The sequence below is a fragment of the Nomascus leucogenys genome, chromosome 6 (genome assembly GCF_006542625.1).
Source record: "Nomascus leucogenys isolate Asia chromosome 6, Asia_NLE_v1, whole genome shotgun sequence".
Lineage (NCBI taxonomy): Eukaryota > Metazoa > Chordata > Mammalia > Primates > Hylobatidae > Nomascus > Nomascus leucogenys.
Genome location: NC_044386.1, coordinates 36,237,557 through 36,250,894, shown reverse-complemented (window position 1 = coordinate 36,250,894; position 13,338 = coordinate 36,237,557). Strand labels below are relative to the sequence as shown.

The 13,338-nt window shown below is 40.9% G+C and overlaps 1 protein-coding gene across 1 annotated transcript in view; it reads left to right on the top strand.

The window, feature by feature from the left end:
* The first annotated feature begins 7,867 nt into the window (after positions 1–7,867).
* The window catches only part of C9 (complement C9), a 78,022-nt gene continuing 72,551 nt past the window's right edge, over positions 7,868–13,338 (top strand). The window contains exon 1 of the mRNA XM_003274369.4: positions 7,868–8,026. Coding sequence (XP_003274417.2) covers positions 7,950–8,026 — 77 coding nt within the window. The 5' untranslated portion in view covers positions 7,868–7,949. The remainder of the gene's footprint in view (positions 8,027–13,338) is intronic.

Genomic DNA, 13,338 nt, shown 5'->3' with positions numbered 1-13,338 from the left:
TCATGTGGTACCATCAGTTTATTCTAACTGCTTTGAGTTGACATTGGAGGCAAGCTATAAAACATACCAGTCTGAAGTGGAGAAAATGTTAGCTATAATACACTCTGGATTGTCACAATAATGAAGAGAAAGTGGAAATCCATGAAATAGGACCGTGAATAAATTACCATCTGATCTATTTCAGCACCTTCTTCTGTCTCAAACCCACACACACTCCCTTTCTGGGAGTGTAAGGAAGACTAGTAGATAAGACCTGTACCAAAAAAAACTCAGCTGACATCCACTATAAAATCACTCATTAGTGCACTATTGGTTCATGCCTTTTACCCTTGGCTGCCTCTTGTTTTTATTCAGTCATATTTGACCTCACCAAGACACAACTGTGTGGACTGCTCTAGGCTGGCATAGGCCCCTCTGGAGAGTTGTTGCATGAGGTGAGTGGGCTGATGAACAGATGTTTTTAGCATTAGGAAGCTCTTAAACTCTCTCACCTAGTATAAAAGTTCAAGGTTCTCATTCATTTCAAAAAGACCTGCAACTACAAGAAAGAGAATCCCAAGGTGGGCTTTGCATGGATATAGAAGTCTTGGTGTTAAACCTAACTTTTCTAAGGAATAAGACATTTTGGGGAAGGATTATCTATTGGTGTATAATATTTTGGAATGTTCCTTATTACTGCCTTACCTTTCTCCTTGACTGAAACATTTGGTCTCTTTCTAACAATAGTGAGGTGGAATAGAAATACACTCCATACAAAAGCAGGTTCCAGGGGAACTGAAAGTAAGCCACAGATGAGCTAGAGAAGGCTGCTGATAAGAACATGTTGCACAAATTATCTGGCTTATCCAGGTGCTCTGCAGTGCGTCTAACCCGTTGAGCCTGTGTGTTATCTCCACGTGGCTTAATCTGTGAGATCTTGCCAGAGGTTAACTTGCTCGTGTGTACAAGAGGAGGACATTCCTTTCAGTGCAGTCGGAACTACTTTGATCAAGCAGAGAGTGGCAGTTACTGAAGTGTCCCTGCAAAGTGGAAACACACCCGTTCCTTATATAGTCGGCTCTCCTAACCTCAGATTTTGCATCTGCAGATTCAACCAGCCACAGATGGAAAATATGTGAATAGAAAATAAAATAAAAATAATGCAGCAATTAAAATAATACAAATAAAAACAATACAGTATAACAACTATTTACACAGCATTTATATTAGTTATTATAAGTAATCTATAAATAATTTAAAGTGTATGAGAGAATGTACATAGGGTATATGCCATTTTATATAACAGACTTGAGTATCCACAGATTTTGGTATCTGCAGGAATTGATCCTCCACAGATACCAAGGGACAACTGTAGTTTCTTTAATAAGCAGTGGTATTCACACCTGTGTGCCAGAAGTTCAGCTTTTCATGGTAACCCTATTATCTTGGAAAGAGAGTTTCCTTTACATATCAAATATGTCTAAGCTAAAAGCTGAACAGCCAGCATGCTCCTAAATTTCTCACATAAAAGCAATACAAAGGGAGAAGGTATAGACTTTCCCAAAATAACTTTGCATCTGTGAAGTATTTTACCATTTATGCAAAATAACTTTATTCCATTGATGCCATTCATAATCCTTTGAGGTGGGATCTGTTACTGTTGCGAGTCTTACTCAGGCAAGGCTGGCATCCATGCTTTAAAAAAAGCTGCACTCTACCCCAACTCTTAAGAGAGTGTTTTTCATGGTATTTTATTATAAAACTGTGTGTTGAAGTAGAGAGATCCCTTCATCAATTGATCTCAGACTTTACCATCAAAATATTAACTGTGGTGTCTAGAGAGAGCCAAACAGAGGGTAATTTTGTGTCTTTCCTGAGGTGGAAGCAAAAAAAAGGGGGTGGGGAAGGAACAGAGGATGTAGCTAACTCAGGAGTTTGGTTGACCGTGGAATAACCTGATGAGTGAGGACTCTGACCCATATTCCCGGAATACGTTTAATACAAAATCTAGGAAAAGATGGGAGCTGCCCCAAAGCCCCTGGTAAATATTTAAGCTATTACCATTTTAGGAGGTTGCTAAATAATAAAACAAATAATTATTTCTGGGAAATGGTATGTTTTGAACTAATTCCCTTCTGCTAAAAATAAAAACTCATGTTCTAGGCTGATATGACCAATAGGGACATGTACAATGCTATGTACTGACAGCAGCTCTGTTAACATGTCATAATTACAGCAATGCTGATGGACAAGGGCCAGCCATTTGTCATCTCACCTGGTGAGTGGCCAAGCCCCTCATTTTCCCTTGCTTGGAATTGTGTCCTGCATTTAATTACTAAACCTCTACCACATATTGAAATCATACACGTGCTTGTCTCCAGCAAGACCATGGTGTGGGCTGCTCAGTGGCAAAGAAGCTGGCCTTCTGCAGAGATGAAAGATGAGGTTGTTAAAAATGGAAGGAAAAAAAAAACCCAACTCTGAAATTCTTTATGACTAATTTTTCCTTGTGATATTTGTTGTGGAGTTTTCTGTCAATTCTTTACTCACTTGGTTGATTTCAATCATTATTTTATCTTACTTATAAGAAAGCAGAATCATTGCTGCTCTAAAAGTTACAGGGTAACATGACTGGGCTGGAATTGAGTAGAGGATGCTTCTGTGGTGTGTCTGATGCTGCCTCCACTTGTACCTACTTAGACTAATTGATCAGCATAGAAATGGGGTATAGCAGAGGGCTGAATGGAATTAAGATAAATATTGACAGAGTTGGCAAAATCAGAAAAGAGGAGGGCAGAGTGGTGCCCATGAAAATACTAAAATGACTGGAGCAAAGGCTGGAGTCTGAATTGGGAGGGAGACATACAAATAGTCAAGAGTGTTGGTGAACAAAAGGGTAGGATATGGCATAGGCAGATACTGAGAACCTCAAAAGAGAAGAGGATTGTGCTGAGTCTTCCTTTAAAATGAAATGTTGTAATCGAGTGGGCCCTACATAGTTCCATGTGAGGGTAAACAGATCTAAGCCACAGGAATCCTTATTACTGTAAAGGGACAGCCAGACTTACATCACCTCAACTGAACTTCACAAACAGCTCCAGAACCACTCAGTAGAGAAATTTGTTCTTTCCTCCTTCATTATAAAAGAGCTCATCTGAAAGTGCTGGAAGGAAAATGGCACAGGACCAGCAAGGAAGAGAGCTGGGCTCTGATGCTTCCCCTGCCCTAACCATTCGACCTTAGGGGCATGGACGTCATTTTCCCAATCTGCATTCGTTCATTCATCTGTTAGTGCTTGTAATTCATAAATGTGCTAGACGCAATGCTAGATGTGAGGGGGCATAATAGCAAACAAGACACACCTAAAACCTGCAGTTGACGGTGATCTCCAAGTTGTCTCTATTCGATGAGTCTAGTTATCCCCACTGACTACACAGGTTATAAGTGGAAGCCCTAAAATTTCACTGTGGTATTGCAAGACCTGTGGATCTTCGGACAGTCGGTAAGAAACAGCTATGGAATGGGGCAGGCATTCCTAATGAGATCCCTGGATACTAAGATCCCTTAACTTACTGCTAAGGGACTTTCAAGAAACTGTTTCCATCACTATAAAAGAGTCAAATGGAAATGACCCTCAACATATTTATATCAAATCAGTAAAAATTAAGTGTTTCTGCCTGCTGGTCAAAGTTTTAATGTACATATGTCTGTCTGCCTTAAAAACTGGGAAAAGTATTATTAAGCAAAAAACTTGGTTCACTATCACAAAGTTCCCAAGAAAATTGAAACTAAGAAGGGAACAAAGGGCAACTGAATGGCAAAAACCCTCAGCAGAGTGGAAAACCCTGGAATCAGAGTTTAAAGACATGGTTTGTTCAAATCTCACCCCTGCCTCTTCTGTGTAGCCTTGCAGGTATTTCTCTGAGCCTCATCTGTGAGACTAGAATAAAAGCTTACCTTCTATGGAGTTGACAGGACTCAGTAAGGAATTTTATAGTAAAGTACCCTATAAGCAACATGACATAGTTAAAATAATAACAATAGTAGTGATAGCAAGGTAGGAAAAGCCTGAGATGTGGAGCCAGACATAGCAAGTACAAATTTGCAGTTACTCGTCCCTGGCTGATGCTGGACAAATGATGTCATCTCAGTGTGTCTCCATTTCCTTAGCTGTAAAACAGATTATTTTCAGGATTAAATGAGATTGCATATATAGATATGGCCTGACACATATTAGAAGTTCAATAAACATTCATTTTGTTATTTGGAAGCCTTTAAGTGTTATACAAATGAAAATGTTACTATTTTCACTGCTCTAGTCTAATGCATGATGATGCTTTATTTCTCTGACATACACACAGAAACATAAGCCTCATTTCAAAACACGTCAGACACATGATAGATGTTAAGGACAAGAAAGAGTGAAAAGCATAAAAATGTAAAGCATATTATTCATATATTTTACATATTTATACAATATATATGATTATATAATTATGCATTATAATATGTAACATATGATTATGTATTGTATATTATAATTATATAATTATAATATATAATATAATTTGGCTCTGTGTCCTCACTCAAATCTCATCTCAAATTGTAATCCCCACATGTTGAGGGAGGGACCTGCTGGGAGGTGATTGGATCATGGGGACGGTTTCCCCTTTGCTGTTCTTGTGATAGTGAGTGAATTATGAGAGCTAATGGTTTGTTTGTTTTTGAGACGAAATCTCACTCTTGTCTCCCAGGCTGGAGTGCAACAGAGCGATCTCAGCTCACTGCAACCTCTGCCTCCCAGGTTCAAGCAATTCTCCTGCCTCAGCCTCCCAAGTGGCTGAGATTACAGGCGCCTGCCACCACACCCAGCTAATTTTTGTATTTTTAGTAGAGACGGGGTTTCACCATGTTGGCCAGGCTGGTCTTGAATTCCTGACCTCAGGTGATTCGCCAGCCTCGGCCTCCCAAAGTGCTGGGATTACAGGCGTGAGCCACCGCGCCCAGCCAGCGAATGGTTTTAAAGTGTGGCGCTTCCTCACTCTTGCTCTCTCCTAGTGCCATTTACGAAGTGCCTTGCTTTCCTTTCACCTTCCACCATGATTGTAAGTTTCCTGAGGCATCCCTAGCCATGCAGAACTATGAGTCAATTCCACCACTTTTGTTTGTAAATTACCCAGTCTCAGGTGGTATCTTTTTTTTTTTTTGAGACGGAGTTCCACTCTTATCGCCCGGGCTGGAGTACAGTGGTGCAATCAGGCTCACTGCAACCTCCGACTCTGGGTTCAAGCAATTCTCTTGCCTTAGCCTCCCAAGCAGCTGGGATTAGAGTCACCCACCACCATGCCTGGCTAATTTTTTTGTATTTTTAGTAGAGATGGGGTTTCACCATGTTGGCCAGGCTGGTCTCGAACACCTGACCTCAGGTGATCTGCCTGCCTGGGCCTCCCGAAGGGCTGCGATTACAGGGGTGAGCCACTGTGCCAGCCAGGTAGTATCTTTGTAGCAGTGTGAAAACGGACTAATAAAATTTATATTGCCAATATATGATACATAATTAATATGCTATTAGTATACTTTACTGCTCTCATTATTTTTCTACATTACATTTAAACCTGTACTATGGTGATAAAATAAATACAACTGAGCAATTCAGAAAAGCCTCCTATTCAAACTAGTCAGCCAAAACTATTCCCTCTCTCCCTCATCCCCCTTCCATTGATTTAGTCTCCAAAGAGACAGGTGATTTGTCAATCTCCAGTCACATCAACTTATCAAGTCTAATCATCACAATTTCTAATCAATTAGCATCAAGTCTAGTTAGTATAAAGCATCCCATCCTGACTGCTTTTCAGTCTTTATTTCCATAAGTATCTTTTTAGGGTCCAGAGAGGCCTCATAAGAGCCCTCAACATTGCTACAGCATTTTTCTTTTTTTGAGACAGAGTATCACTCTGTTGTCCAGGCTGGAGTGCAGTGGTGCCATCTTGGCTCACTGCAACCTTTGCCTCCCAGGATCAAGCAATTTTCATGTTTCAGCCTCCCAACTAGCTGGGAATACAGGCACACACCACCCCACCCAGCTAATTTTTGTATTTTTAGTAGAGATGAAGTTTCACCATGTTGGCCAGGCTGGCCTCAAACTCCTGGCCTCAAGTGATCCACCCACCTCTGCCTCCCAAAGTGCTGGGATGATAGGCGTGTGCCACTGCACCTGCCCTGCTATAGCATATTTGACAGATTCATACTGTTTCCAAATATAGCCCACCTGTTATTAGCCAAGACTCACAGGAAGTGTCTTTCAGGCATGGACTCATCCCATGACATAGTTACAAGAGTTGTGGCAATTATTCGAATCATCTTATTACTTGGCAGTTCTGCATGGCCTACACTCCACAGCAAGCTCAGGAAGAGGTGAGATCAGTCCCATTAAAGACCTCAAGTTCTCTGCATAAAAAGGAGAGGGGCCAAGAAAGTGGGTGAGAGTAGATACCTTTTACCCCAGGTAGGAATATCAGTGGAAAAAGTAAGGCAGTACTGGAGAAAATAGCTGTATATTCTGTCTTCCCTCAACCCCACCCCTTGCTTTGCAGGTCTTTATATATGCTAATGTTTGAAATTTGCCTATAAGTAATAATAATACTTATGAAGTCCCTTTAAGAACTATATCCAGAGATATCTGATGTCTTTCTTATCAAGGTGGTCATCCTCAGTCTCAACCCTGGCTACACGTTAGAATGAACCGCAAAGCTTTTAAAAGCATGGATGCAGGGTCTTATCACAAGTCAATTAACTTAGAGCTGAGTGGACAGCAGGCAGCCATCACTACTGTTCTCAAGAGTCCCCAGGTCATTCTATTTTTGCAATCAGTGCTTTAAGAGAAGTTGCGATGTCCACATTCTCTGGTGTTCCCAAAAAGGCACTGCTCTTCCCACAAGTGCTGGGAAGCATGAAATGTGAGGGGGAGACTATTTTTCATGGGTAGGAACAAGTTTTTCTATCTCAGATTCTACCTTGTTGACATGTGTGATGCTGAGATAAGGAGACCACTCTTTCTGGTGGACGCCCTTAATGCCTTCGGGAGTTTACATCTCATTCTTCAAAATGTTCCACTCTGCCTATAAGGAAAGCCAGGACTGTAAATGCATTTGCTCACATGGAAATAACCCACATAGACCATTTGCAGATTTAAAAAAAAAAAATGAAGCATCTACATCTGTGCCATCCTTTGCATTAAGCGCAGTTCTTTACTAACTTTGACTTTATGCCTCCATGAGAAGCATCCACGGCTTTTTTTCCCCAAAGTTGCATACTCCCTCATCTTCCACCCAACCCCTCAAGTCTTGCAAACTAAGAACTGCTGGGGGTTCTTCATGTTTGTTTCTGTTTTTTTGTTTGTTTGTTTGTTTTGCCGGAATTTTGCTCTTGTTGCCCAGGCTGGAGTTCAGTGGCCCCACCTTGGCTCGCTGCAACTTCTGCCTCCCAGATTCAAGCAATTCTCCTGCCTCAACCTCCAAAGTAGCTGAGATTACAGGTGCCCACCACCATGCCTGGCTAATTTTTTGTATTTTTAGTAGAGATGGGGTTTCACCATGTTGGCCAGGCTGGTCTCGAACTCCTGAAGTCAGGTAATCCACCCACCTCAGCCTCCCAACATGCTGTGATTACAGGCGTGAGCCACCGCGCCCGGCCTTTGTTTCCGTTTTTACACAGCGCTGCTGCCCATCTTAGGGACTTTAGCATTCACAGACCCATTGCCCCACATCTACTTGTCAATATGAGAAAGCAGGAGGCCAAGAATTACAAAATGATTCTCCTTTGGTTGGACTTCAGTACCCAGGCCACCCAAATTGACAAAAACTCTGAATGCAGACAAACAATCCTTGTTCCCTGTCCTCTGGCCCTTTGCAAATAAATGCCTTACCAGACCTGCCCTGCCACCCCACTCGCAGCCACCCAGCAAGAGCAGCATGTCAGCCTGCCGGAGTTTTGCAGTTGCAATCTGCATTTTAGAAATAAGCGTCCTCACAGCACAGTACACGACCAGGTGAGTCAGTTACTCTTCTGCTTGTCTCTGGAAGTTTCCTGTAGGATTAGCCTTTCAAGGTCTTCTTAGCAGCAAAGTACATAACAATGTTGATCCACGTGGCAATATACAAAGCCCTAGCATTTAAACTTCGAAAAGAGATAAGAAAATACATAGGGTGCATCTTTACGAGTTTTCTGTGGAAATCTGCTGCCATTTCTGGGGATTTATTTTCAACAAGGCACTCAAATGTTAAGACTGAGGTATTCTTTAAATACTTGAAATTATAAAATTAAGCTTGTTTTCACCAGTGTGTGATAAACCTGTGTTTATTAGTGCCTGATGTCTGAGAAGTTTAAAATTAAGGAAATTAATCTTTCCCTCACTCTGCCTCAATGTCTGACACCTTTAACATTTGGATACATCACCCTTTTGCCTCCACATTAGGCAAAGGTTAACTATTTTGTTTCTTTCCCTTGACATCCTGAATTGTGTTCAGAGGCATGCATTTTGTTTAGGGCCATTTGGGATTTAGGTCACATTTCTTCCCTTCCAGAATTGCAGTGATGCAGACCTGTCACTCATGCTTCCACCAAAGACACTTTTTCTCCTTTTTCTCTGATCCTAATCGGGATTGCAAAGCCCATGGCAAGTCATCCAGGAAACACATCACCCAGATAATAAGTGTTTATTGAACACCTACACTGTACCTAGAAATGGTGGAGGTTAGGGTCACATGAGGCATCCTTCATTCCATCCTGGAGTCATCGGAGTAGACATCGACCTGTATAATTCAATACAAGATGATCCGTTCTGGGAAAAGTACTGAAATATTCCTCACTTCAACAGTATGGCTGGGGGGAAATGTCTGCCCAAGCCCCGTTCCCCTGCTCAGACATAACCATAACCTGCTTCCAATTCCTCGTTAGTCATTTGACTCTTGGTTTACCCAAATGCTGTTTTGAACTTTGATGTCCGTCTCCAGTACATATTTGCCTGCCTCTTGGCTGCAGTTGGAGGCCACCATTCAGCCTGGGCTCCACTCACCAAGTGGGTTATTCACAGGGCTGCATCTTTCAGGAGGGGGCACCCAGAGGTGCTACACAGACGAACATGGGCCCTGGATCCAGTGCTCGCCCAGACCTTTCCTTCATCCCTCCTCTTTCCATATTATCTGTAAAGCATTGTACCATTCAGAAAATATTTTTGTTTAGTGGGCATCTGGGCACAAAAGGGATTTGGAAAGGCAGTTCCTCCAAGTTGCTTTAGCTCTCTTGAACTTCACCTGACCCTTTCTTAAGCTAAAAAAATAATAATAATAACTCAAACAACCCACATTCCTAGATTGCGGCTCCTGCTGATCAAAAATGAGAGGCTGTGGGGAAGCTTCGACTGCTTTGAAGTGCGTACCCCCCGGGTCCTGGCCACACTCGGCTGTTTCAGGCAGGACCGGAAAGCCCCCTTAGCTGGACCCCAGCTCCAGCAGCTGCATGGCTGAGTATGGTTTGGCTTCGTGGACTCCCATTGTTATGCCCTCTTGAGTTTGCCCCGGTTGCCCTGCTCTGAATGCTCTGTGCTTTGCCCTTTGACGGGGGTTGAAGTCAAAACAGAGTGTTCAGAGCCCTCAGTCATGAAGTGAGACGATTTGTTTGAATAATAGCTAACTGAAATTTGCAAAATTACTTTATATATAAATATAAATTTAACCAGAATAAAGCATTCCTCTGAAGCTAGACTTCCCAGGCTCAGGTCAAGGCACCATTACTTACCAACAGTGTCATTTTGGGCGGGTTGCCTGGCCTCTCTGTACCTCGGGTCCCTCGTCTGTAAGATGTGGTTTTATTTATGTCCTGGGACTACCGTAACAAAGCACCACAAGCTGGATGGCTTCAAACAAAAGAAATGTATTGTCTCACAGTTCTGGAGGTTAGAAGTCTGAAATCAAGGTGGTGGCAGGGCCGTGTTCCCTCCGATACTCTGGGAAGGGTCCTTCCTAGTTTCTGGCGGTGGCCAGCACTCCCTTGTATTTTATTTTTTGGTTTCAGGTCATTTCAATCTTTGTGTCTATCATCACATGGCTATCTTCACATCATCTTCCCATTGTGTACGTCTTTATAAAAATGTCCCCTTTTTAAAAGGACACCAGTCATATTGGATTAGGGCCCACCCTAACGATGTCATTTTAACTTGATTACCTCTGTAAAGACCCTATTTCCAAATAAAGTCCCAGTCTTATTTGATACTTAGGATCAAATAATTATCTGGGGGTTAGGACTTCAACATACCTTTCAGGGATGGCAGGCAGGCACAATTCAACTCATCACAGTGGTAATGATAGCATCTATCTAATAAGGTTTTTGTTGTAAACATTAAATAGGTATACATGTAATGTACTTATGACATCTGTGCCTGGCACATGGTAAGAACTTAATAAATGCCAGGTATTAAAAAAAAATAATAACCTTCCTGTGCTTTCACTTTGCTATCTTTCTTGTTTAGGAAGGAAGGGTTGGAATTACAGCTAGCCTTCCGGGCTCTCTCATGGCTGAAGACATCTTATGCCACAGCTACAGTGACCTGTTATTCCTGGGGAACTGTCAGGGATTTCTAACTATTGTTTTTTTTCTTTTCTTTCTTTTTTTTTTTTTTTACAAAGATTAATGTGACCATAAGAACTGGCCATGAGGGGGACATCATCCCTTATGTTTCTCAAGGTAGAGCATCAATGTTAAAAACCACCATGAGAGTAGAACAGTAGCTCAGAGCTTCTGGAGCCAGGCGACCTGGGTTTGATCCCAGGCTCCACAATTTACTGGCTCTGCGCCTTAAGTAAACTCCTTAACTTCTCTAAACCTGTACCTCACCTGCTAAATGGGAATAATAATGTGTCCTGCTGTGAGGAATACCTGACATAACAAAGACAACATGCGTAGCACAGTGCCAGGCAAACAGGAAGTGCTCTGTGAGTGTAGCTATCACTACCTTTTCTCTCTAATTTGTAAATAACAAAATATGCACATGGTTCAAAGATCAAAAATAAAACAAGGTATACATTGAATGTCTTACTTTCCCCCTCATGACTTTCCATGAGATTTGTGTTATTATATATACAGTGTTTTAAAAACACTTCTTCACTCCCACCTCATCCTACCTCTACAGGTTGTCACATATATGAGTTTCTGAGTATCCTTCCAGTACTTCTTTTGTAGATTAAACCATAGACTCATATGTAATCTTATTCCCTCCCAGTCTTTTACAAATGATATCATATTATATATACTATCTTATATATACTATCTTTTACTTTCTTTTTTTTTTTTTTTTTTTTTTTTTTTTTTTACTTCATGGCATATCCTGGATAACTTTCTGAGTCAATATGAGGGAGCTTCCTCATTCTCATAGCTGATTAATTCTTATTGATGAGTATTTGGGTGTTTCCAATCTTTTACACTAGAAATAATGTTGTAGTGAATATCATTGTTTATATATCATTTTGTAAGTGGTTAGGTGTACCTGAGGATTAATTCCCAGAGTGATTTGAGTCAAAAGATAATCACTTTGTGACAGTGCTAAAATTGCCCTATTTGTATTATTTTGCACTTTAGCCAGCAGAGTAAGAGAGTACTTGTTTCTCACAGCCTTGTGATGGGAACTGTAGGCCAACCTTTTGATATTTGTCAACTTCATAGGTTAAAAAAAAAAAGGTATTTTGGCAAGGTTGTAATTTGCCTTTCTCTTTTTGAGTCAGATTGCACATTTTTTCATATATTTAAAGGCCATATGTTTTTCTTTGTGAACTATTCATTTCCTTTGTCCATTGTTCTATTGAGTCTCCTGTCTTTCTCTTACATATTTCTATGATCACTTCATAAATTAGTCTTTGCCTCTGATATGAATTACAAATATTTTTCCCAGTTTGTCATTCATCCTTTGACTTTACGTGGTATGTTTTAGCGGAGTTATTTTCATATTTAATTTATTCCTCACTTTTCAAATACCTAAGGAGTACTAGGCTGGGGATTAGAAGGCCTGAAAGTGACTAGTTACCTGGGCTCTGGAAAGAAGTTGTCTGGGTTTCAATTCCAACTCTGCCACCAAGTAGCTGCTGTCTAATCTGAGGGCAATTCCTTACCATTTCTGTGGCTCAGGTCCTCATCTTTAAAGTGTAATAATAATAATAATAGTAGTAGATATCTAAGGGATGATATAAGAATTAAGGCTTAAGGGAAGAATTCCTGATGCATATAAGCACTCACAAATGTTAGCAATTATTATTTATTTTAATTCAATTTATCTCAACAATCTGGAAGAATATCCAAACATTCATTAATAGAAAAGTTTTGGATATCTAACAAACTGAAGATATTTAAAATGTCACTTTTTCCTCCTACTTTGGTTATATTCGCCTAAGTTTTTCATTTTTATATTCCATGCAAGTGAACAGATATTTATTTATGAACTACATTTGGCCAAATAGGATAATTTGTGTATTTGTCCATTTAATACATAAAACAGTTATCAACTTTGTCGAATGAGCCAGACGTTGTGTCAGGAACTGCAGTGTAATGTTGGACACATTATGGAGGGTCCCTGCCCTCACTGGGCTTACAATCTAGTGAGAGATGCTAACAAGGAAATGGCAATTACAACTCAGTCAAGTTCCCTTGTTGCACCTCAGCCAAGTGAGGCCCGTGATGCTCCTGTGAAGCTTCACCAGTCCACTTGCATACCGGTTTCCTCTGCTCTAGCCTAATCGAGGACTTTGCTCCTATAATTCTGCCACTTTTCTCCTGCAGCATCAATACCTCCCTTTTACTGAATCATTCTCAATGGCATACAAACATGTTTTAACTTAAAAAAAATGTTGGCACATTTCTCCACATTACTCTAGACCCACTCCCTTGCATCCAGTCTCATGGTATGAAATATCCTCTTATATTCTGACAACATCATATCTATATTTATGGTGAAACACCACTTATATGACGACATCCCCACATCTATACCTATGGTGAAATACCACTTAGACTCTGACAACTCCCACATCTGTATCTCCAGTGCAATTGCTTCCCTGAGCCCAGTGACCAGTTGCTTAGTCAACATGTCTTCTTGAAAAATCTAATAGGCATCCCAAACATAACATGTCTGGAGAATACCTATTGATTTCTCTACTCGTCTCTACCCACCCTGCACCAACATTCACCAAGTTACTTAGATTAAAACCTGGGAATCATACCTGACACCTCTACGTGTGTCATTCCCACTTGCAACTTAACAGTAAGTCCTGTTGGTACTATCTTTAAACATATCCCAAACCTGATTGCTTTTCACTA